This window comes from Salmo trutta, chromosome 19, assembly GCF_901001165.1.
Source record: "Salmo trutta chromosome 19, fSalTru1.1, whole genome shotgun sequence".
Lineage (NCBI taxonomy): Eukaryota > Metazoa > Chordata > Actinopteri > Salmoniformes > Salmonidae > Salmo > Salmo trutta.
Window position 1 is genome coordinate 14,635,549 of NC_042975.1, and position 26,239 is coordinate 14,661,787.

General features: G+C 40.7%; 1 protein-coding gene across 20 annotated transcripts in view; it reads left to right on the forward strand.

Moving 5' to 3' along the window:
• Positions 1–2,198: 2,198 nt before the first annotated feature.
• The window catches only part of LOC115154037 (disks large homolog 2), a 325,900-nt gene continuing 301,859 nt past the window's right edge, over positions 2,199–26,239 (forward strand). For 7 of the 20 annotated variants that reach the window (XM_029699833.1, XM_029699838.1, XM_029699842.1 and 4 more), the window contains exons 1-2: positions 2,213–3,629; positions 5,085–5,216. In XM_029699833.1, coding sequence (XP_029555693.1) covers positions 3,497–3,629; positions 5,085–5,216 — 265 coding nt within the window. In that variant the 5' untranslated portion in view covers positions 2,213–3,496. Of the gene's footprint in view, positions 3,630–5,084; positions 5,217–22,076; positions 22,153–26,239 lie in introns of those variants that run through there. The other 13 variants (XM_029699835.1, XM_029699839.1, XM_029699845.1 and 10 more) reach the window with 6 other exon arrangements.

Genomic DNA, 26,239 nt, shown 5'->3' on the forward strand with positions numbered 1-26,239 from the left:
TGTACATATGCACTTCACAGAGTAGACGTTCCCTAACAGAAATATGCATATGCATGCTAGAACGCACCAATAGGGTCTCGCTAGCTCGTGCTTGGCTCTGACCACTATGACTAATTTGTTCCCATTGGAAATGACAGACTGGTCTATCTTGGTTTAGTTATACAAATCTTTGATACTGTATTTTCAACCTGACTTCCGTTTCCCATGAAAAACGGAAGTAGGAACTGGTCAGGTGTCTTTTTACGCCTACTTGGTTAGGTTACGCAGCGTTCAAAACAACTCAGAAATCTCAGACTTCTGACTTCAGTGCGTTCAAAACAACTGGGAATTCTGAGAAAAAAAATGAGCCTCGAACCCTGGACTCTTTCTAGAGCTCCGACTTTCCGACCTGAAGATCACTTATGTCATGATTTGACCTTGTATTTTTCAGCGTTCCCAGTTGTTTTGAACGGGGCATTAGAATAAAATAAGCACGTAAAACTCGGTCCGCTACATACTGAGTTGGGTTCAGTTCCCTTAAATATTTGCTACGTTGCAGAACTATTTGTACTGAATGACTAGTTTCCCCAAAAGTTATTGAATAGACGTTTGCTCCTGTTCAGTGGGTGTGGCTCGAAGCAATAGCGATAATTAGTAATGGAGTATTTTGTAGGCAATAACTGCGCCATGGTTTGTTGCACAAAGCCTGTGATAAAAATCAATTGCGTTTATGTAGTGTTTTTGGATAAACACCGAAAATAAGGTACGTGTTAAACACAGGCTTAGATCTTAAACATTTTGTTCTGAGATAATCTTCAGCTATAAATGTAACTTTTTGGGATTTTTTATGAATATATGTTATTAAAAAAAGCACAAAGGCTTTATAATTCATAAAGGTCATGTTAACTGAGTGCTATTGTCTCATAAAACAAAATGTATAAACTCTTCTAAGCCTGTGTTAACCTCAGACCTTATTTTCTGCGTTTATTCCAAAACCTTATTCTTTCCCCATTCATTTTTTTCACATAGGGATGGCTGAACGAACCAGTGGTTACTCATTTCCGGGTTTTAGGACTACAAGCTGGCAAGCTCTATGAGTGACGTATTTAAAAGACAGTGGCCATGCTGACAGCGTTCCCCAACCCACAACCTCCCCGTTTTTCAGCAGCACCGTTTCCGTTCAATTGAACATTCCAGAACGTACTGAACGCAGCCCAGGTTAATTTACAAAAGCGGAAGTCGCATCACAGGCTCTCTTTCTATTTGGTCAGTACTATCAGGAACCCTAGAAGACGTCCATACTCTTTGTTTTGTTTTTTATATTTATTTTTTACTTTTATTAACAAGAAATCAATACACAAAGTATATAGGGGAACACAAGTGTATATATAAATAATACACGAAGGACAATTGGGCTAGGGGGTAGAATATCACATTACACAAGGACACTTATCATTTTAATAGCTTTTTTACTCGTAGAGTATTTAATCGTCTTAAAATAGTTACATTTTTTTGTAAGGGACGTCCATACTCGAAACCCTAACCTTTACCTAATAATAACCCTACCTTAACCATTTTACATTTCAACTACATTAGGGTATCGACGTCCCAAGGATCCCGGATACCATGGAGTACGAACCCTTTCAGTCTCACCTGAAAACCGGCACATCTGGCTGTTGGGGACTCAGAGGCAAGTAGGCATCACGGCTGTCTAATCATCCCCAGCTTACAATTGGCTCATTCATCCCCCTCCTCTCCCCTGTAACTATTCCCCAGGTCGTTGCTGTAAATGAGAATGTGTTCTCAGTCAACCCTCCATGGTAAAATAACGGTAAAATAAAAATAAAAATAAAGTAAGCCCGAGCATGGACAAAAACTCGACATGCCATTGGATGTAATGTTTTGTCAATCAAGGGGTAGTAACCAACCTCGGCACTGCTAAGGTAAAACCATAGAGATATATAAGGACTAATCTATGCCGTTATAGTGTCTGACAGCATGGGCAGCGCCATTGAGCCAATCGCCATTGTCAAGTAGTAATTTTTCTTCTTCCCGATTGGCTGATCCCTCCTGATGACCCATTTGGACGTGACTCCACCAGGGTCACCAGGAAGGATCAGCCAATGAAGTTGTAAGTCCCACCCAGTTGACTACATTAAAATGGTGGAAACCTTCAACGGCGCTGCCCATGCTAGTAAGGCCTTTTAGCCACTAGAGGCCTCTATTATTCTCTATTGGTAAACTGGTACTGATGCTGCTGCTTTCTACTTCGTGGGTGTAGACTTGGGAATCAAAAACGTGGTGATGTGACAGCTGCCAAGGAACAGGGAAAAAGAGGACGAGGCAGTTCCAGATATTTCGCAAAGAATATATGAAATGTGTAAAGTAGACGGGGTTATTGCAAAGCCATGCGTTTTACGGCACGATCAGACAGGCAGGTATTTTCCAACAGACAGTCAGGAGAGAATCTGCTCACTGGAATTAGGTTATCGTTAGCCAAACGCTCTGTCAACTTCCATTTTCACTGCCCAGGTTTTCGTTTTAAGTAGCCTAGCTGGTTAAGCTATTATGATGCATGTGTTTGCGAGTATTGGGTTAATTTCAGTTTGTGAATAGTTGAATAAGACTTATTTCAAAATAATGTGATGTAGGCTAAACGAAAGAGAGATGACGGAGAATCACACAGCTACATAACCTTAGCTAACTGAGTTATTGGATGGAGCATATCAATTTTATTCGTTGTGGTATGTCTTGGAATAAATGTTGGCCAGCAAATGTTATGTATTTTGATAGCTAGTTATCCTAAGGCTAGGCTACTTAGCCGCAGACCTGGTTCGTTTAGCCAACTGGGCCATCCCAAATGCATAGAAAAAAATATGAAGCTATGAGGAATTGCTGCCAGGTGTGTACCCTAATTAAACTTGCTATGCTGTTAAGTTACAAATAGGCTATACCCCTGCTCATGTCATCATATCCCATGACTTGCTGCAACGTTTTTTGCACGAGCCAAAATAGCCTTGCTTGGTTGCATATTTCACCTCGCCGGGTAACGTTACGGCGCCTTTAACATTTCTTTGGACTGCCATTAGTTTTGTGTTTTTAAATCCCCAGCTCATCACATGGGAGCGCCATTGACTCAATGCCAGCATCAAACTGCAAGGGAAGTGATAGAAACGCGGGACATCTCGCTGGGTGCTCACGAAAAGTTCCTGTCAGTTGAGGGTATTGACCTACCATTCATGCTAGGCTACAGTCCATGTCCATGACATGATATCAGGACGTTCGCGACTGCCCTGTCAGCAGCAGCACACACCAATCCGAAATACTTTGTTGAAGATGAACTGAACAAGCATACACAGCCACTTTGAAAGCATCGTTTTTGTTTGTGGCCTGTTTTGCCCTGTGCTAGTCTATTGTTTTAGACTGTAGACCACGGACTTTGCTGGAGCAAAAGCCTAAAACCTACTGCCTCTGTGTCTAAGGCTACACATGTTAAAGCACAACGGACTCGCCTTTGATGGGTTTTTTTTCACCACTGCCTGACACTTTTAATAATGCACTGAAGAGAACTGGGAATACGTTATGTTATTGGAGCAAGAGTAAATCACCGATACGGATCCAGCATTCAACTATGCCTGTAAGAAAAAAAGGTGAGCAGAAACGTATACTTATTGGCACAACAGTTGTCTCGCTGCCTCTATGCAGCCACAAGTGGATCTTTATTGAGATTCAGCACTTCTAGATTTCAGCATGTAGTCTTATGTAAGTAGACCAGAATTTCCATTTGCCTTTCTCGATTTAATATGCTCCTGTAGGTAGGCTAGTGGCAAACCAAATAAAAATGGCCCCATAACTTGTAATATAATCCTAATAAAAATCTGTTGTTGCATGCACCATGGTGCTCTGGCCTATGAAACAGAACAGTCATTGATACGTTTATTTTGGATAAGAATTTTGCGTAAACCTTTAATAACTTTAATGAATAAGCATTAATAAGCTACACTAGGCCTACATAAATAGTGTAAGTAACGTTACTAGGCCTATTAGTAAATTATTTATGAAAGCATTTCACGTATAATAGGTTATACAGCATTTATTCACATTTGTAGGGATTTATAATGCCATATTCAGCAAAGTAATGCCTATCATAAGTGTAATTGAATATTGTGCATCATATTCAGTAAAGGATTGTTTTGTCCTTATTTGCAGCCTATATTGGCTGATGATTGGCATGTGGTGATTGTAGTGTAAGTGCAGTCTGCTAAGCAACTCCATATAAATAGATGTCTAATGAGGCTTGTCCTTGTGGCAGACATTGGTCTGTAATTGTGCAACAAGAAAGAATTACTGTCCAAATTGTTCAACTGTATAACTGTAGGCTACTGTACAATGAAAGTCATGCAAGATTTTGCAACCTCCCAGAATTTTCTGGAGTTGAGAGGTTAAAGTAAAATTCTGACTAGACAGCAGTCAGCCAGATCAATTGAACAGGAAAATCCATATATGTATTTAAAGACCATTTTACACTCTGTTCTTGAGAGTTTCTTTGACACATGAGACATAGTTTAGTGTTGACTTTCGTCTTGTCACAGCACCCCTCCTCCCCCACCCCTGAGTAAAGAGCGGCTTTGTTCCCCTGTGGTCTCCTTTGGTGACAGGGTCTGAGCTCAACGATGACTCCTCTGTCTCTGTGTGACAGTGGTGTCTCGCCCTCTGACACTCGTGCCAAGCGTAAACTCGATCGATGCTCCACATTTCTGTACCGTTGCAAAACTGCCTCTCATATTAGTGGTGGAAGTGGTTGCTAATTATAAACCATACATGTGGCCTCATCATCTTTTGCACATAAACTTGTTATTTCATATCTTTTCAGAATTGCTTTGCGGCTTGAGATTGTTCTTAGAATCCCTTTCACAGATGGGGATAAAATGTGGCGGAAGCTCAAGCTACTGTATATCTTTTTCAAACAAAATGCCTTTGTGAATTGGTCTGTGCTTGTCTGGTGGTTTGTGATATTTCATCACTTGTGACTATGTTAACATTAACTTATGTGACCATCTTTTGAATAGCATGCTAACTGGTCTCCAATCCGTACCCTCCTGCAGACACAGCTAGGGCCCTAGAGCTTTTGGAAGACTACTGTGCTAAACTGACGAAGCCAGAGGAACAACAGCTCAAAACTGCCATTCAGAGAGTGATGGGGGTCTTCAAAAGCAGCCTGTTCCAAGCACTGCTTGGTAAGTCAGCAGGTTATTGGATTCCATCCATTCATTGAATAATCCATTGTTGTTTTTATTGACATAACAAAAACCAATATCCCCTCAACTGTTTAGCCATGTTCACTGTTATATTTCATAAAGTATATGGAATTTGATAGACACACTGAATGTCTACGCTAGTGGCAAAAATGCAAGCATTTTTTGACTTAAAAGGTAGACTCAGCTAAATGACGTTGCCACAAGCAGCACCACAGATATTGAGATGAGTGAGATGCAAGACTTCACTCTCACATAGTCACACACAGTATCTGCGCATGTGCACAGGTTCACTTCACGCTGCTACACTGTGATAGCCAGTGCACCTAAACATCGTTGAAGTTAAGCCTTGCGCTTCAACACTCTTAGTTGTTGTGGACATTTTACCCACTATGCTGTTTACTTTGTACATCTACAGGTAGCTGCCAATATAATGGATGGAATTGAGTAAATTATGGATGCAAAGTATATTAAAAGCAGGTGCTTCCACACAGGTGTGGTTCCTGAGTTAATTTAGCAACTAACATCCCATCATGCTTAGGGTCATGTATAAAAACGCTTGACAGGCCATTATTCTGGCCATTATATCTGCTACCATGGCTGTGCCTCCATAGGATGACAATGCCCACATCCACAAGGCACGAGTGGTCACTGAATGGTTTGATGAGCATGAAAACGATGTAAACCATATGCCATGGCCGTCTCAGTCACCAGATCTCAACCCAAATGAACATTGATGGGAGATTCTGGAGCGGTGCCTGAGACAGCGTTTTCCACCACCATCAACAAAACAGCAAATGATGGACTTTCTCGTGGAAGAATCCCATCCCTCCAATAGAATTCCATACACTTTTAGAATCTATGCCAAGGTGCATTAAAGCTGTTCTGGCCATGGTGGCCCAACGCCCTATTAAGACACTTTATGTTGGTGTTTCCTTTATTTTGTCAGTTACTTGTACATCATATTGCTGAGTCTACCTTTAAAAGTAATAACTATTTTATAATAACTGTTTAAAGCAGCAATCAGCAGTAGAAACAATAACAAAGCATTTGGCCTGCCCCTGTTTCAGCAAAAATCTGAGCAATGGGGATGGAGAAATGTAACCACTTTCAAATTCTTTGACCAACTTTTGAGGCTATATAGTGTTTGTTTACATTACTTTGTTTACAAACATTGAAGTAAAACAAATGTATGTTTTTGGTTCTGATGGGGTATGACAGTTGAACTAAGTTCATGAGGCATTTATAAGTTATTATTTCAAGAATCAATGGGTACATATCATTAATTTATAAGTCCAAAAATGGATGTAGCAACTGCTGATTGCCCCTTTTAAATGGGGTCTTTGCTGAATGATAGGTCACCTAAGTCAGTACTTTTTGGCATTCACAATACTTGTGTTATCCCTAGAGGTTTGTCTATTGTCACATTTGCTTAACCTGCAGTTTGCTATGCCTGAGCAGTGGGCACATTCTGCAGGTTTAGGGCTTTTATTTTTAACTCTGCTGATATTGCAGTAGGTGCTTGTGGTATTTTTCTATGTACTCTTCTTACTCTTCCCCTGTGATGTTTTTGTAATGGTTCAAAATAAGCATATTGATGTGGGCTTTTTGCATATTTGATCCAACTGAATTCGAGTATTTCCTCACTGCATTATTGGAGATTGGTATAATGCATGATTCTTATTCATAATTTCAAAGTTCATGACATGGTCATTCCCCTAATAATAAAACCTGCAATCTGACCTCTCAGGTCAAGTTTGAAAATGTATTGCAGACAAAGAGTTGTTCAGGCCATGCATTGTTGTTCTCAAAGCCGTATCCACCATTAGCCAGGGCAAAGCCTATGTGAAGTGAATGCTCTGTATTATTATTATTATTATTATTATCTGTGACACACCGATCAGACCTTCTTGTGCTTGACTCCCTGGAATCTCTATCCTCCAATTCAGATTAATGTTGTTTTGGTTTATCTGAAAATGGGCTTTCACTCTTTCTGGCACAAGCCCCCACTGGTTATCAAAAAGGAAACAATGATACAACAATGATATGGAGAGAGGAAATATCACATTTATTAAAATGCATATTCACTTTTTTTCCCTCTAAACCTAAGATTAAATGTTGTTTGAATATCTAACATGAATATACCACTCAGTGCCTTTTTGCCAACTTCCCCTTTGAAGCTTGAGGATTGGCAGACAGCAATGAATAATAAACAGACTTGTTTCATGTAGATTTGACAAAAATGACAATGTTTATTGATCCCCACAGTCATTGTACTAACATGAGCTGTAGCAGTAGACACATTTATGGTAATGTGTAAGACTTTTATTTTGACATCTGTTATTATGGTGTAGCTACCCGGCTCTCACACAGCCCGACCGCGCACATCTACAGAATTCCCAACGCGGCTCGGTGTACGCTTCCTCTATTCATTCAAATGTGTTCACAGTTGTAGAAATAGTTTGAGCCACGCTGAGGATTAGACAAGTATGAAAGCCAACCGTCCAATATTCATATCCATAACACTGCTGTGCGTACGCATACACGTTTTGGACTCTGATAGGCGCTTAAGGTTGATGATAACAATGATCCACAGACACTGCGACTTCATTTGTAGACTCAAAAGTCTATCAGACGGCTACACAATTTATTAGGGGAAACAGTAAAAAAAGAACACCTAAAATCACTCTAAACTGAACAATCCCTGTTATTCTGAACCAGAATTACAGATGTACTTTTTTAAAATCACATTATTGTCACACAGCAAGAAAAACACAGCAGCAGTTCTTGACTTTCAAAGTTATCATTGGAAAATTTGAGTAGATCAGTGGAAAATGGAACTAGATTGTTTTTGAAAATATCCCTTTATGACAATGGCCCCTGTGGTTGTCAGATTTACATTTACATTTTAGTCATTTAGCAGACGCTCTTATCCAGAGCGACTTACAGTGGTGAATGCATTCTTTTCATTCCATTTCATGCATTTTTTATTTTTTTTTGTACTGGCCCCTGTGGGAATCGAACACCATGCTCTACCAACTGAGCAACAGGGGAGACTGTTTGAGGTTCTGTGGGACTCTTACCACCATTCCAAAATGCATCAGTTCAAGCTAATTTCTAGCCATTGGTAATTGCTATTCACTCTACATCCAACAATTAGACTTGACAATATCACTTTTTTTTTACACCTTTATTTAACCAGGTAGGCAAGTTGAGAACAAGTTCTAATTTACAACTGCGACCTGGCCAAGATAAAGCAAAGCAGTTCGACACATACAACAACACAGAGTTACACATGGAGTAAAACAAACATACAGTCAATAATACAGTAGAAAAATAAGTCTATATACAATGTGAGCAAATGAGGTGAGATAAGGGAGGTAAAGGCAAAAAAGGCCATGGTGGCAAAGTAAATACAATATAGCAAGTAAAACACTGGAATGGTAGATTTGTAGTGGAAGAAAGTGCAAAGTAGAAATAGAAATAATGGGGTGCAAAGGAGCAAAAATAAATAAATAAATAAATACAGTAGGGGAAGAGGTAGTTGTTTGAGCTAAATTATAGATGGGCTATGTACAGGTGCAGTGATCTGTGAGCTGCTCTGACAGCTGGTGCTTAAAGCTATCTTAATAAATGCTTGTTCAAATGGAAGTCCATTTGAATAGACAAAAATTAACAGAGTTGTATAAGTTAAAAAACATGGCATGCTAGCTACATCCTGGTGGCGCAGTGGACTAATTCCATGGGTAAAAAACAGAAATCATAGATTTGGAGCTCACTGACACCGTGTCACAATAAAAAAATGTGTTTGCATGATTAATGCCTAAGGAGGGGGGTGTATTTGTATCATTATTTTGTTGCAATGTTTTCATAAATCATGTCCAATATTTGATCCTCATGTTGATGGTCACGTTACTGCTAACTACTGTGAGTTAGCCATGCTACGCAGTTCCAAAACAATCCAAAGGGTGGCAGCCTTGACCACAAATTAATGTTCTAGTTACGTGCACTATAACAGGATTGGGATTTTAGGCTGGAATTTTTTGTATTATGTTAGAACTGCGTAAACTCACATTAGCAGTAGGCTTGTTTTATAACTAGAGGGGGGGTGACAACTTTTGCAGACATGTACAAATGCAGGCATGAAAAACATGTGCTTGAAAATCATGATTTTATAATATTTATGGTAATAAATTACAGATTCCAAGGTCAAGTGAGCTACATGACAACATTTCTAACTATTTAATTACACAAAAACAAATACACCCCCTCCAACCCCCCCTGTGGTAACAACACTTCACATTTTACACACATGTACTGTACATACCAGCATACAATCCTTTCTCCAACTAAATATTGAGTGTTTTTGAGTTACAGTGGCAAGAAAAAGTATGTGAACCCTTTGGAATTTTCTGCATAAACTGGTCATAAAATTTGATCTGATCTTCATTTAAGTCACAGCAATAGACAAACACAGTGTGCTTGAACTAATGACACCCAAACTATTGTATTTTGTCTATTTTGAAGACCGCATTTAAACATTCACAGTGTAGGTTGGAAAAAGTATGTGAACCCCTAGGCTAATCAGTTCACCAAAGCTAATAATAGTCAGGAGTCAACTAACCTGGAGTCCAATCAATGATATGAGATTGGAGATGTTGGTTAGAGCTGCCCTGCCCTATAAAAAACAAACAAAATTTGAGTTTGCTATTTCACAAGAAGCATTGCCTGATGTGAACCATGCCTCGAACAAAAGAGATCTCAGAAGACCTAAGATTAAGAATTGTTGACTTGCATAAAGCTGGAAAGGGTTACAAAAGTATCTCTAAAAGCCTTGATGTTTACCAGTCCACGGTAAGACAAATTGTCTATAAATGGAGAAAATTCAGCACGGCTACTCTCCCTAGGAGTGACCATCCTGCAAAGATGACTGCAAGAGCATAGCGCAGAATGCTCAATGAGGCTAAGAAGAATTCTAGACGGTCAGCTAAAGACAATAAGAACTCTCTGGAAGATGAACATCTCTGTTGACGAGTCTACAATGCGTAAAACATTAAACAAGAATGGTGTTTGTGGGAGGACACCATGGAAGAAGCCACTGCTTTTCAAAAAAAGCATTGCTGCACGTCTGAAGTTCGCAAAACAGCACCTGGATGTTCCAGAGCACCTGGATGTTCCACAGCGCTACTGGCAAAATATTCTGTGGACAGATGAAACTACAGTTGAGTTGTTTGGAAGGAACACACAACACTATGTGGAGAGAAAAAGGTATAGCACACCAACATCAAAACCTCATCCAAACTGTAAAGTATGGTGGAGGGAGCATCATGGTTTTGGCTGTTTTGCTCCCTCAGGGCCTGGACAGCTTGCTATCATCAACAGAAAAGTGAATTCCCAAGTTTATCAAGACTTTCTGCAGAAGAATGTCAGGCTCTGTCCGCCAATTGAAGCTCAACAGAAGTTGGGTGATGCAACAGGACAACAACCCAAAACACAGAAGTAAATCAACAACAGAATGGTTTCAACAGATGAAAATACGCCTTCTGGAGTGGCCCAATCAGAGTCCTGACCTCAATCCAATTGGGATGCTGTGGCATGACCTCGAGCGGTTCACACCAGACATCCCAAGAATATTGTTGAACTGAAAGAGTTTTGTAAAGAGGAATGGTCCAAAATTCCTCCTGACCGTTGTGCAGGTCTGATCCGCAACTACAGAAAACCTTTGGTTGAGGTTATTGCTGCCGAAGGAGGGTCAACCAGTTATTAAATCCAAGGGTTCACATTATTTCTCCACCCTGCACTGTGAATGTTTACACAGTGTGTTCAATAAACACATGAAAACGTTTAATTGTTTGTGTGTTATTAGTTTAAGCAGAATGTGTGTGTCTATTGTTGTGACTTAGATGAAGGTCAGATCAAATGTTATGACCAATTTATGCAGAAATGCAGGTAATTCCAAGTACTAGGATGTTAGTCCATCCATAAAGATTAGAAGTGAAACTAAACAAAATGAAACTGTAGGTGCAAACCTGTCTATGACTTCACTCTTACCCAAGCGTGTTAGTATGTATATCTTTGTCAATTGTCATGATGCATTCTATCTTGGGTCATTGGACTCCGAAACCATGTATATAGACGTCTTAATGCACTGAAAGATCTCTCACAGCTGCTAACTGGGATGGTCAGCGTGGCCTGTATGATTGCCTTCCTTGATAGGAACATATCAGGCTCTAACAGTTTATACACTTAGGACATGTCAGAAGTGTCATCTTTCTTTTTTTGAGAGTGAATTCTTTAGCAATAACTACTTCCTCTGGCTTGAGAGGAATGTGACCTGTTTATCTTGTGTGGGCCTCCACTCTCTATGTTCTCTTTCTGTCCTGTCTGCTCCCCTCTCTCTATTTTCTCTCTCTGTCCTATTTGCTCCCCTCTTCCTTCCTGTCTGAAGCTCTGCTTTCCTGGATCTCCTATATTATTACAGAGATGGCATAGTATCAATGCCATAGCAATATGGAGTATTCTGAACAGACAAACACACACAGAAGCAATATGCGTACACACACATGCGCACAATATTAACCACAGGCAAATAATGTTTACCTGAATTGAGCTAATGGTCAAATCTGGAATAATTTCTGTTTCTTAATGATTTAATTTATTTTTTATTTCACCTTTATTTAACTAGGAAGGCCAGTTGAGAACAAGTTGTCATTTACAACTGCGACCTCTCCAAGATAAAGCAAAGCAGTGTGACAAAAACAACAACACAGAGTTACACATGGGATAAACAAACATACAGTCAATAACACAATAGAAAAATCTATATACAGTGTGCGCAAATGTAGAAAGGCAATAAATAGGCCATAGTGGCAAAATAATTACAATTTAGCATTAACACTGGAGGGATAGATGTGCAGATGATGATGTGCAAGTAGAGATACTGGGGTCCAAAAGAGCAAAAAAATAAAAACAATATGGGGATGAGGTAGTTGGGTGGGCTATTTACAGATGGGCTGTGTACAGGTGCAGTGATCGGTAAGCTGCTCTGACAGTTGATGCTTATAGTTAGTGAGGGAGATAAGTCTCCAGCTTCATTGACTTTTGCAATTCGTTCCAGTCATTGGCAGCAGAGAACTGGAAGGAAAGGCGGCCAAAGGAGGTGTTGGCTTTTGGGATGACCAGTGAAATATATCTGCTGGAGCGCATACTACGGGTGGGTGTTGCTATGGTGACCAGGGAGCTGAGATAAGGCGGGGCTTTACCTAGCAAAGACTTATAGATGACCTGAAGCCAGTGGGTTTGGCGACGGATATGTAGCGAGGGCCAGCCAACGAGAGCATACAGGTTGCAGTGGTGGGTAGTATATGGGACTTTAATGACAAAATGGATGGCACTGTGATAAACTACATCCAATTTGCTGAGTAGAGTGGAGGCTATTTTGTAAATGACATCGCCGAAGTCAAGGATCGTTAGGATAGTCAGTTTTACGAGGGTATGTTTGGCAGCATGAGTGAAGGAGGCTTTCTTGCAAAATAGGAAGCCGATTCTAGATTTAATTTTGGATTGGAGATGCTTAACGTGAGTCTGAAAGGAGAGTTTACACTAACCAGACACCTAGGTATTTGTAGTTGCCCACATTTTCTAAGTCAGAACCATCCAGAGTAGTTATACTAGTCGGGCGGGCGGGTGTGGGCAGCGATCGGTTGAAGAGCATGCATTTAGTTTTTCTAGCATTTAAGAGCAGTTGAGAGCAGTTAAGAGCACTAGCATTTAAGAGCAGAGTTGTTTGCTGGGGTAGGGGTAGCCAGGTGGAAAGCATGGCCAGCCATAGTAAAATGCTTTTTGGAATTCTCGATTATCGTAGATTTATCTGGTGGTGACATTGTTTCCTAGCCTCAGTGCAGTGGGCAGCTGGGAGGAGGTGCTCTTATTCTCCATGGACTTTACAGTGTCCCAAACCTTTTTGGAATTAGTGCTACAGGATCCACATTTCTGTTTGAAAAAGCGAGGCCTTTGCTTTCCTGATTGACTGTGTAGATTGGTTCCTGACTTCCCTAAAAAGCTGCATATCGCAGGGGCTATTCCATGCTAATGCAGTACACCACAGGATGTTTTTGTGCTGGTCAAGGGAAGCCAAGTCAGGAGTGAACCAGGGGCTGTATCTGTTCTTAGTTCTACATTTTATGAATGGGACATGCTTATTTAAGATGGTGAGGAAAGCACTTTTAAAGAACAACCAGGCATCCTCTACTGACAGGATGAGGTCAATATCTGTCCAGGATACCCGGGCCAGGTCGATTAGAAAGGCCTGCTCGCTGAAGTATTTTAGGGAGCGTTTGACAGTGATGATGGGTGGTTTGACTGCGGACCCATTACGGACGCTGGCAGTGATTGCTGAGATCCTGGTGGAAGACAGTAGAGGTGTATTTGGAGGGCAAATTGGTCAGGATGATATCGATGAAGGTGCCTATGTTTACGGATTTAGGGTTGTACCTGGTAGGTTCCTTGATAATTTGTGTGAGATTGAGGGCATCTAGTTTAGATTGTAGGATGACGGGGGTGTTAAGCATATCCCAATTTAAGTCACCTAACAGTACGAACTCTGAAGATAGATGGGGGGCAATCAATTCACATATGGTGTCCAGGGCACAGCTGGGGGCTGAGGGGAGTCTATAACAAGCGGCAACATTGAGACTTATTTCTGGAAAGGTGGCTTTTTAAAAGTAGAAGCTCGAACTGTTTGGGCACAGACCTGGATAGTAGGACAGAACTCTGCAGGCTATCTCTGCAGTAGATTGCAACTCCGCCCCCTTTGGCAGTTCTATCTTGACGGAAAATGTTGTAGTTGGGGATGGAAATTTCAGATTTTTTGGTGGCCTTCCTAAACCAGGATTCAGACACAGCATGGACATCAGGGTTGGCGGAGTGTGCTAAAGCAGTGAATAAAAAAAACTTAGGGAGGAGGGCTTCTGATGTTAACATGCATGAAACCAAGGCTTTTACGGTTACAGAAGTCAGCAAATGAGAGCACCTGGGGAATGGGTGTAGTACTGGGGGCTACAGGGCCTTAACCTCTACATCACCAGAGGAACAGAGGTGGGTTAGGATAAGGTTACGGCTAAAGGCTGAAAGAACTGGTCGAACAGAGAATAAAAGGAACAGATTTCTGGGCGTGGTGGAATAGATTCAGGGCATGGTGTACAGACAAGGGTAGGGTAGGATGTGAGTACAGTGGACCTCGGCATTGAGTGACGATGAGAGAGGTTGCGTCTCTGGGAGCATCAGTTAATCCAGGTGAGGTTTCCGCATGCGTGGGGGGTGGGAGAAAAGAGCTATCTAAGGCATGTGGGACTGAGGGCTCTACAGTGAAATAAAACGAGTGGGACTGAGGGCTCTACAGTGAAATAAAACAATAAGAACTAACCGAGACAACAGTAGACAAGGCATATTGACATTAGAGATAGGCATAGAACAATCACAGGTATTGGTCGGGAGAGCTAAGACAACAACGGGTAAATGGCGATGAATGGGCAGAGGGGGTCAGTTAGGTACACATACAGGACTAGCAGATGGGTCTTCGTCGACATTGCATCAGAAAAGCCTGTTGAAACCACATGGAACAATTTACGTCGGCAGACCAATCGTGATGGATCGGCGAGGCTCCATGTCGACAATAAAGGGACCAGGCCAATTGGCAAAAGAGATATTGTAGCCCAAGAATACTCGGTTGCAGCTAGCTAGCTGCGATTATCCAGTGTAATGGTCCAGAGCTTACAGCAGGAATCCGGTGATGTGTTAGAGAAGAGCAGTTCGATATGCTCTGGGTTGATATCGCGCTGTGCAGAGTGGCAGGTATTATCCGAGCTAAAGGTGAAGATCACTAGCAGTGGCTAACAATAGCTAATAGCTCGTAGATAGTTAGCTGGCTTGCTGCTGATGGAGGATCCAGTTATAAGGTATAAAAATAGCAGATTCGTACCACATTGGGTGAGGCGGGTTGCAGGAAAGTATATTTAGCTCGTAGATGGAAAGTGAGATTAAAATATATATGATATTTTCGAGGGAAAAAAAGTGAAAAACACACGGGACAAGACAAACACACATCCGACTGCTACACCATCTTTTTTAGCAATTCACTCAATCATAGGCCTGATTTAACATTCAACATTCACTAATCACAATACCTGTGTTCTCGCTCTGTCGCTTTAGCAAAACAGATGAGGTTGGCTTAGATTGTTGACAACTTGTAAGCTATATTTCGTCTCCAATATTTATTGGAAACAAATATATTTGCACAATGACCACTTGTTGTCTCAAAAACATTGTTACAGTTGTTGGTTAGCTAGCTAGTGAATTTTAGCCATATTTGCATTGACATGAAATCAGTCAAAACACAACATCAATAACATGAAACACTTACGATTCCCCACATGGCAGTTTGTCATTCTTACTAGCAATCTGGCAATCTAGAACCACAACAGGCTGACTTTTTATTTATTTATTTACCTTTACCTCTTATTTTCAATGACGGCCTAGGAACAGTGGGTTAACTGCCTTGTTCAGGGGCAGAACAACAGATTTGTACATTGTCAGCGCGGGGATTTGAACTTGCAACCTTTTGGTTACTGGTCTAACGCTCTAACCACTAGGCTACACTGCTGCCCCAACTTCTGCCCCATGGAAGCGCGCACATCGTTTTCGTGACGTTGTCATGTAGCTAGATGCTAAATAATTGTATTGTAAACACACACAATCTACTCCTGCAACTACAACAACCGTTTCTGTGTTTTCTGAGCTGCATCTCTCGCCCTCTTTCTCAAGAAGAAATTCCATATGTCCATCTTCTATAAATCGGAAAAAACGTTAACTCAGCTATCCAGCTTTGTTTTTTCAAAAGATTGCTAGCTAATTGAGCTGACATTACCAAAAGTAGCTGACGTTGAGTTAGCCTTAAATTAGCTAACTAGCTTTATTAGCAATTTTTAGCATATTTGGATAGTACTTGATTAGACAGTGATTGGTTAGTGATTGGTTAGTTAGTGATATTTGTCGGGTGGTGAACAGAGTTCCAGCAGTTGGATTCAGTGTCTAGATAGGTAATCAATTACTGTCTACATCCTGCTCATAAAATGTACTAGGTAGCTAATGTTAACAACGCTGCTAGCTAGACTGGGTAGCCCCTAACGTTAGTTAGCTAACTTAACGTCATCTGTCAGTGCAGCTTTTGAGTCAACATGTTGAAATGTAAGTTACTCCAATCTGGTTTACTGTGAGGTCAATAACTCTGAATAACATCATAATGGGCTAACAAAATGTGCTATAGTAGTAGCAACCTAACAAAGTTTACCTCCGTTCTTCTCATCTATGCGCTCTCTCCCTCAGAGAATGAGCAGTCTGTGCATGCCAAAATATAATTTCTTTGGACAAATCAAAAATAACTTTGGAAAATCACACTTTTAGGCAGCACTAGTATTCATTGCAGTGTGTGAAGCAGTGTAGCCTTGTTTGTTTTACATCATCCCAGTAGGACAAAAGACTTGGGGCTGATACAAACTCATTCGAGGCTTAAGCCCCGAAAGCCTGGTTCTGCTATCGTCAATGGTGACTGGCCATTACTGCTTATCACTTATTAACCATGTTTTTACATTACTTTAATACAATATTTCAGTTGTTGTGTATATTACATTTGTTTTATTCCATTACTTTATTTCATTCCAAGTCATTTCATCTCTTAGAACTGCTGCCTATGCTGTCTCACCAAATCACTATTTTGTTGTTGTTCCAAGTAAATAAGGCATCATTTTATGACTGCTGAATACCACCTGTCAGTCACTAAGATCAGTGTTTCCCAAACTTGGTCCTGGGGCCCTCCCTGGGTGCACATTTAGGTTTTGGCCCTAGCACTACACAGATGATTCAAATAATAAAAGCTTGATGATGAGTTGGTTATTTGAATCAGCTCTGTAGTGCTAGAGTTTGGGAAACCCTGACTTAGATGATGTATTTTCAGGTAGAGATACCTCGCGAAGAAACAGCTGCTCTCTATATCGCTTCACGATCACGCATTCTTCTCTCTTCCGTAGTAGGGTTAAAGAAACACAGGCTGGACAAGTAGATGCGCAATAGATTATGGCCATTGTAGGTAATTCTATGCGCTAAACTATGTAGAATATTGCACAGTTCAGGCTGGATCAGCTTTATCTCTAGAGAAAATGCAATATGTGTGTTAAGCTCACAGAAAAAAATAGAACCAAATAATGTGGGTCAATTATTTGTTTAAAAAACGAAAAATAACAAATGTTGGTTAATCGCTTAGCACTGCTGTCTTGTAGTTTGAAATGTAATTAACAAGGCCTATTTGCCTAACGGCTTCCATATTATTACAACACTTTAAAGGTTGGCCAACTATCAAGCGGAAGTATATTGTTATGATTTTGTGGTCTTTTGGGGTATCGTCACATGCCCACACCAGTAGTAACCATTAAACAAACATAACGATAGGTAGACTGTGTAAATTGTTGTTTAAAAAACACTGTGGCAGAGATATATGCTCTCATGAACAATCCTGTACAATAATGTTGATTTATATTACAAGATGAATCAAAGTCAGATGAGAAGTTGTAATATTAATGTAATAATTTCCTTACAAAAAATGTATTAACTCCTACAAAATTGTACATTAATTATAATCCAAATAATACTTCACATTTCCTGTTGCTGCAGGATTATTTTCCAGCTGTATTGCCTAGCAACATATAGGAGCACAACCATATCTTGCGCTGATTCACTTCCATGCGTTGAGATTCTTGTGCAATGCTGATTCATGGGTAATTATTGGAATGCAATGAACTTCTGTATATGTAGGTACACTAACTATGGTGATTCTCATGCTGAAATACAGAAGAACAACACAGCCATTCATTTTGAGATGTATACTGCACAATAATATAAACGCAACATGTAAAGTGTTGATCCCATGTTTCATGAGCTGAAATAAAATATTCCAGAAAGGTTCTATATGCACAAAAAGCTTATTTAAAAAGTAAAACAAAATTGTGCACACGTTTGTTTAAATCCCTGTTAGTGAGCATTTCTCCTTTGCCAAGATAATCCATCCACCTGAAAGGTGTGGCATATCAAGAAGCTGATTAAACAGCTTGATAATTACACAGGTGCACCTTGTGCTGGGGACAATTAAAGGCCACTCTAAAATATGTAGTTTTGTCACAAAACACTGCCACAGATGTCTTACATTTTGAGGGAGTGTGCAATTGGCATGTGTAATGCTTTTTGGCTGGTCAGATGGATGACACACAGGACTTGCTTTTCAGTCTTATTTATTCCTGGAAGACAGACACAATGTATGAATATCTTCACACATGCACAATGGTCACTGCAAACATGACAGGATCTGGATCTGGATTCATAAATAACTTTACACGATCATCATACATACGTATGCAGCTAGCATCAGAAATTTGACGAGGTCAAACACTAGCTAGCTAGTGGCACAGAGAAAAAAAATCCATACAGTTATTGTTAGCAAGCTAAACTGTACATCAGCCATCAGATTACATGCCAACATGGATAATAATTATGACGCATTAGTGTTTTCAATGTATTTCTTGTAAAACGTATGAAATATTGCGTACAGCATGTTTCAGGATACTTACCTCCAGCCTTGGTATAGCTTTGTCTGCTGGAGAACAGCAACACACGTTCTTGCACCTTTAACACCTTGAACCACTAGGAGGCTCCATCAACCCTGGTAGACTACATTTTTAACTCTGTTACACATGCTGACTGCAGGAGTGGTCTCCAGAGCTGTTGCCAGACAATTTAATGTTAATTTCTCTACCATAAGCCACCTCCAACATCATTTTAGAGAATTTGGCAGTACGTCCAACCAACCTCACAACCGTAGACCATGTGTAACCACGCCCAGGACCTCCACATTTGACTTGTTTACCTGCAGGATTGTCTGAGACCAGCCACCAGGACAGCTAATGAAACTGAGGAGTATTTCTGTCTGTATTAAAGCTCTTTTGGGGGAAAAACGAATTCTGATTGGCTGGGCCTGGGCCTGGCTCCCCATTGGGGTGGCCTGGCTCCCAAGTGGGTGGGCCTATGCCCTCCCAGGCCCACCCATGGCTGCACCCCTTTCCAGTCATGTGAAATCCATAGATTAGGGACTAATGAATTTATTTCAATTAAATGATTTTCTGATATGAACTGTAACTCAGTAAAATCTTTGAAATTGTTACATCTTGCGTTTTATATTTTTCTTAAGTATAGTTTGTTCAGAAGGTGTGAGGGACTGTTGATTGATTAAACCCTCACTTGACCTATTATTTTGTAGCATAGACTTGCAATTACTTATACATAGAAGAATGAACCACTATCTATAGTGTCATAATCCTTGGCAGTTTAATTTACATGGATGGTGCCTGATTATCATGAATCATTCTTTGGCTTAATTGATTCTTGTATGTTTCTGCGTGTATGTCCATACAAATTACTCAACTTGCCTGATTAATGATTGGTACTACATCTTTTACCACAATAGCAAAACAGAGCTATTATTTTCTGTAAATTGTGTAACGAATGCCTCCTGAAATAGATGTAATCATGAAGCATTAGGTGCTGTCTAATCTGGTCAGGGCTGAAACACATCACATTTGAGTATAACTGTGGATGGTTTAACCCGTTCACCATCACCTATTTCTGAGAGTGAGGCCAGAGTACTCACTCAGGTACTCATCCACAGAGATGGAGGGCAAGGAAGATTCACTAGTCCACTTCCTTGTTGCTCCCTAGCCCAAGGGTAGTCTACACAATGCCAGTCTTGGAGGGCCGTGGTCCTGCTTATTTTAATTTGTCCCTGAAGCTCAATGACTTATAATAGGCCTAAATGCCATATAGCTGTCTGTCACTGATGCTTTTATCAAACATGACTTACAGTCATGAGTGCAGTACGTATTGGTGGTCCTTTGGAATCAAACCCACTACATTGGTGTTACAAGTGCCATGCTCTACCAACTGAGCTACAAAGGAACACCTTCCCAGTGTTCACATTCTGGTGGTTTTCCACGTCAAATCAGTTGTTGTTTAAAAAGCATCACGGGTGTGAATAAGGTCCATTGTTATGAATGTGAAACACTGTCCTTACTCATCGTGTTCCAAATACAGTAGTTCCATCACTTTACCTAGCATGCTTGTTCCATTAGATGTGCCCTTTAGATCTGTCTACCACAAGGTCTGTCTGTCTTTTAAAGACCATCTTCCTTGCACATGTATTATCTAAGTAAGTCTTATCACATCTGTTCATCTGAATCTGTGGGATACACAGACTAGATCCAGTGGTCTAATCGCAAGAGCAGACCACCGTCTGCCAATTCACTCCATAGAGGTTTTTAATGGGCCCTATTTGTCACTGTCAGATGAATAAGGCTATACGCCAGCCTCCCTTAATAGGGAAGCCATTTCACTGCTCTCCTGGCTCTCCTGGAGGTCCTTTCTCTGGGAGGCTTTCTCCCTCAAAGCTTTAATTGAATCTCTTCTCTCACAGGACAGCTATCCGAACAGTAGAGGAAGCTGGTAGGGAAAAAATGACACATCTCCTTCAGAATCACAGAGACACTCGGGTCTTGATGGGAAGAACTAGGCTACCGTGTGTATACATTTTGTATTTTTGTTTTGTTTGTAGTTATGACGGATCCCGATTAGTTTCTGCCCAGGCAGCAACTACTCTTTCTGGGGTCTAAACAAGATTAAGGCGATTACATAGAAACTGTCATTTTCAACTGTTTAGACTAATGACTACATGCTGGCAAGAGTGTGCAAGGTGGTATTGAAAGTGTCACTGTCTGTCACCTTGATTACTCCAATTTGTTTCTCGGCCTGTGCACCTACGTTATAAACTTTTTCATTTGTAGGTTGTAGCAACCTCATGATGGGTATAGGGAAAATTTGAGTATCATGTAGTAGCCTAAACCTATCGATGTTACATTAAACTGGGTGAAGGAATATGAATGACAGTCATCCAACATGCTGTAATAGAAATAAGGTCATGAGAAAATAAATCGAAAGTGTTTAAAATAGAATGGGAAAGGAGGGAGACATTAGTCGTAGGAAGACTGCCATCTTGTGGCCGGTTAGACTTACAGCATTTCCCACTACTTTATCTTGAGACAGTGGAGCACTATTTATTTATGGTTTGACAGAAAACGTGACATTTTGCAATGTCTTCTTTTCACTAGTATGCATGACATAATGGAATCTATCACATGTTAGAGAATGATGTCAATACCAAAAGTATCACAACTTTTGTTAGTGCTTGTAATCCTCACAATGGTGGTAACTCTGTCAGTTTCCAAAATGTCCCTGTACTATGTTATTATATTTTAGTAGTCTGTTATTTGACCCTTGTGCGACTATGCCTTCAAAATAATGTAGGAGCCATTTTTGGTGAACATTTTGATCTGTTACAGAAGATGAATATTGTTATTTGGGGCAGCAGCTACATCTGTTGGGCCAGAGGATCTGTTGGGCCAGAGGATCTGTTGGGCCAGAGGATCTGTTGGGCCAGAGGATCTGTTGGGCCAGAGGATCTGTGGAAACTCACAGTAATAGGAGAACAGTGGAATACAGAAAGGTAGAACATTTCAGTTGTCCTATGTATCTATACCCTTCTGTAAACCCCGAAACATTTATTTGAGTAACGTTTGTTTGATTTATAAATTCGGATTATATATGCTATATGTATATTCATGTAGATACACCTATTGAATAGGACTTTTCTTTTCCAGTCAAAAGACTGAACAAAGAGTCAGTAGAATTGGAGGAAACATTGAGAAGTCAGTTGGGTTGACGATGTTGCTGATGATACTACCACTGGTCCAACAGAGGGCACTACAAGGTATGGCTTTGATAAACACTTTACTGTACAACTGTAACACACTACAATCCTACCAAAGGGTCTTGTGTATTTTATATATCTCTATGGTCCTTGCCATGTAAGGCTCTCTGTTGGAACAGCTCCAGGATGAGCATCCATTCCCAGAAGGTCTGGATGTGTTGTAAATCCAAGAGGAGCCTCATCAACTTAATTTATTGCCACAGTTTGCCGCAGTAAATGCAAACTGAATTCCATGAGCATACAAATGGCATATGCATAAATCTAAATTCATATTTATACTGTTGAAAAAATTACATACACGGGACCTATCAACAACACAAACAAAAATGATTCCAGCCTAAGTGCTTATACCTCCTGAAGTAAGGGATGGGTGACCTCTTGTACAATTCAGTTGTAGTCTGTGCTATTGTTTTTTGTGTGGTGATCCCTTCTGCTGGGTGCGAGGTAGCCTAGTAGGTAGCCTAGTGTTGGGCCAGTAACTGAAAGGTTGCTGGTTCGAATCCCAGAGCTGGCAAGGTGGAAAAATCTGCCGTTCTTCCCTTGAGCAAGGCGGTTAACACCCAACAACAACTGCTCCCCGGGAGCCGATGGTTAAATGTGGAAGACACATTTCAGTTGAAAGCATTCAGTTCTGCAACTGGCTAGGTTTTCCCTTCTATTACTATATAACTGTAGCACCACTGTTTGTTTTTCCCAAGTCAACTTTTTATCAGAGAACACAGGATTATCCTCTGAACTATTTCATAGCCTTAGTGGCCCGGCCACCCAGGGATTTAAATCGTATGGAGAAGGAATGACTCATCGCATGGAGAAATGACTAATGGCTGTCCATCCATTGTCTGTGAAGCGGATGTTATCAAATCTGTCTCTTTATGAAAATCAGCACACCTGTTCTTTTCTCCTCAGGGTCATTAGTGCACACACACTCTAAGTTGACCTTCTAGACTGAATTATACCAAAGAGCTCAGTATAGAGTAAGTAAAAGCACAGTGAAAGCATAGCCTCTTGCCATAACTTTTATTGAACAGAAAATTCCAGTCACAGAATAATTCCCGTATGTTGAAAATGTTTCTTCTACGCTCAGCTTAGGGCAATATGTATTTACATGAAGCAGGGGGATAGGAGTCATAAAGCAAGACTGTTTGTGGTATGGTCAAAGGTTGTGGGGTTTCGTCTCTGTCAGCGCCCTCTCTCACAGCATGGTTGGCCAACACATTTAAACACAGTTTCTTTAGTTAGTGATGATGTTGAATCCCAAGCCCGTCCCTTCCCTCCACCCTCAACATGCGTGGTCACACACTTCTCTGCCACGTGGTGTTGTCCCATAGCTGAGGGAGGGGAAATCCTACAGGAGATAGGGGCTAATTACACCCTCTGATCGCCACTTCAACACAGCTAGCAATGCTGAACGCTCCAGAGCCATGTGATGTCCCAGAAATAAAAGCATTTGTTTGGAGTTTGCACAATTTCATAAAAAAATGATTGAAGCGGCATGCCTAAAGTTTGGTGTCCATGAGCTCAGGCAATATGTTTACCATAGCCCCCTCCCGGTTTGGTGATGAATTTGGACTAGATCATGAGCAAAGTGGTTTTGGGCGTAATCCGCACTTCCTCATTCAAATAAATGACAGGCAACATCTGCATGTTTTATTGTGTGGCTATCAGTGTTGTTGGGTTGGCAGTTAGAAGACCTAGTGCGGCAGCTGGACAGCAGCCTCCATTTCAACGACTTATGGCGAACCGCAAAGAGTGATAGTGTTTTTGTTTGTTTGATCTTGAGGAAGTGACACTGAACAAGTGTCTCCCAAAGTTGATGGGTTAAGTATCCCCTCATCAAAATGTTTAGCTCTGAAAGGGAAAGTTTTGACAGAAACATGTGACAACGGAGGGACCATGCAAGTTTCTCGGGTTGAGGGACTGGTTTGGCATAGGAGACATGAGTAAACTGCAGTAGCTCTTCAGAGGAACCGATGTCATATGAGAAAGTGCAGTCTTTGCTTGTTTCCATGGAGACGGCGGGAGGGAGCCATGTGGCTGATTGTCACCAGGAGAAGCCCGGGGGCGTGTGAGACCGTGTGGAGTTCTCCCAAAACGCTTCGCTTCACTACACACGATGTTCGCCTGGATAGATGAAGCAGGCCATATTATTTGTTTCATGCTTGTTTAGTGTGAAATTGTTATTTGAACACAACTGATGTAATGGAATGAATATTCAAGAGTGTGTGGAAAGATGAAACCTCATGGAAAGCAGGTCGCTCTCTCTCTCTGTGTGTGTGTGTGTGTGTGTGTGTGTGTGTGTGTGTGTGTGTGTGTGTGTGTGTGTGTGTGTGTGTGTGTGTGTGTGTGTGTGTGTGTGTGTGTGTGTGATCACCACCCCTTCTGGTCTCTCAGAGCGTACGCCATTACAGTTACATAGCTCAACTGCCTGTGTCCGTCCGTTCCTGCACACACAGGGTTGTGTGTGTATATGTTGGTGAGAGTTAGTGTTTTATCACCTAGTGTCTGTCCCCAGGTGATGTTCTGATGTGTATGTGTCGGTTCTGATGTATGTATGTGTGTGTGCGCACCTGGCAATATAAGCAAATGTGTTCTTTGACTGTTCATACTGGTGTGTAATTAACACTTTGCTACTGCTGGTGTGTAATTAACACTTTGCTACTACTGGCGTGTAATTAACACTTTGCTACTACTGGCGTGTAATTAACACTTTGCTACTACTGGTGTGTAATTAACACTTTGCTACTACTGGTGTGTAATTAACACTTTGCTACTACTGGCGTGTAATTTACACTTTGCTACTACTGGTGTGTAATTAACACTTTGCTACTACTGGCGTGTAATTAACACTTTGCTACTACTGGTGTGTAATTAACACTTTGCTACTACTGGTGTGTAATTAACACTTTGCTACTAATGGCGTGTAATTAACACTTTGCTACTACTGGTGTGTAATTAACACTTTGCTACTACTGGTGTGTAATTAACACTTTGCTACTACTGGTGTGTAATTAACACTTTGATACTACTGGTGTGTAATTAACACTTTGCTATTACTGGTGTGTAATTAACACTTTGCTACTACTGGTGTGTAATTAACACTTTGCTACTACTGGTGTGTAATTAACACTTTGCTGCTACTGGTGTGTAATTAACACTTTGCTACTACTGGTGTGTAATTAACACTTTGCTACTGCTGGTGTGTAATTAACACTTTGCTACTGCTGGTGTGTAATTAACACTTTGCTACTACTGGTGTGTAATTAACACTTTGCTGCTACTGGCGTGTAATTAACACTTTGCTGCTACTGGTGTGTAATTAACACTTTGCTACTACTGGTGTGTAATTAACACTTTGCTACTACTGGTGTGTAATTAACACTTTGCTACTACTGGTGTGTAATTAACACTTTGCTACTACTGGTGTGTAATTAACACTTTGCTTCTACTGGCGTGTAATTAACACTTTGCTACTACTGGTGTGTAATTAACACTTTGCTACTACTGGTGTGTAATTAACACTTTGCTGCTACTGGTGTGTAATTAACACTTTGCTACTACTGGCGTGTAATTAACACTTTGCTATTACTGGTGTGTAATTAACACTTTGCTACTACTGGTGTGTAATTAACACTTTGCTACCACTGGTGTATAATTAACACTTTGCTACCGCTGGTGTGTAATTAACACTTTGCTATTACTGGCGTGTAATTAACACTTTGCTACTACTGGTGTGTAATTAACACTTTGCTACTACTGGTGTGTAATTAACACTTTGCTACTACTGGTGTGTAATTAACACTTTGCTACCGCTGGTGTGTAATTAACACTTTGCTATTACTGGCGTGTAATTAACACTTTGCTACTGCTAGTGTGTAATTAACACTTTGATACTACTGGTGTGTTCTCTGCTACTTCTCCTGTATGCGCTTCACTGTCCTATCTGTTCAATTAAAATGCATACAAAAATACTAAAAGAGTAGGAAATCCTACTCCTTTGAAATTTGTCAGGTATGTTTTTGTTATTCTGACGTTAGTGTAATGGATGTAGTTTTGCTTCTACTTCCCGACACGTTTTAACACTGTTCCC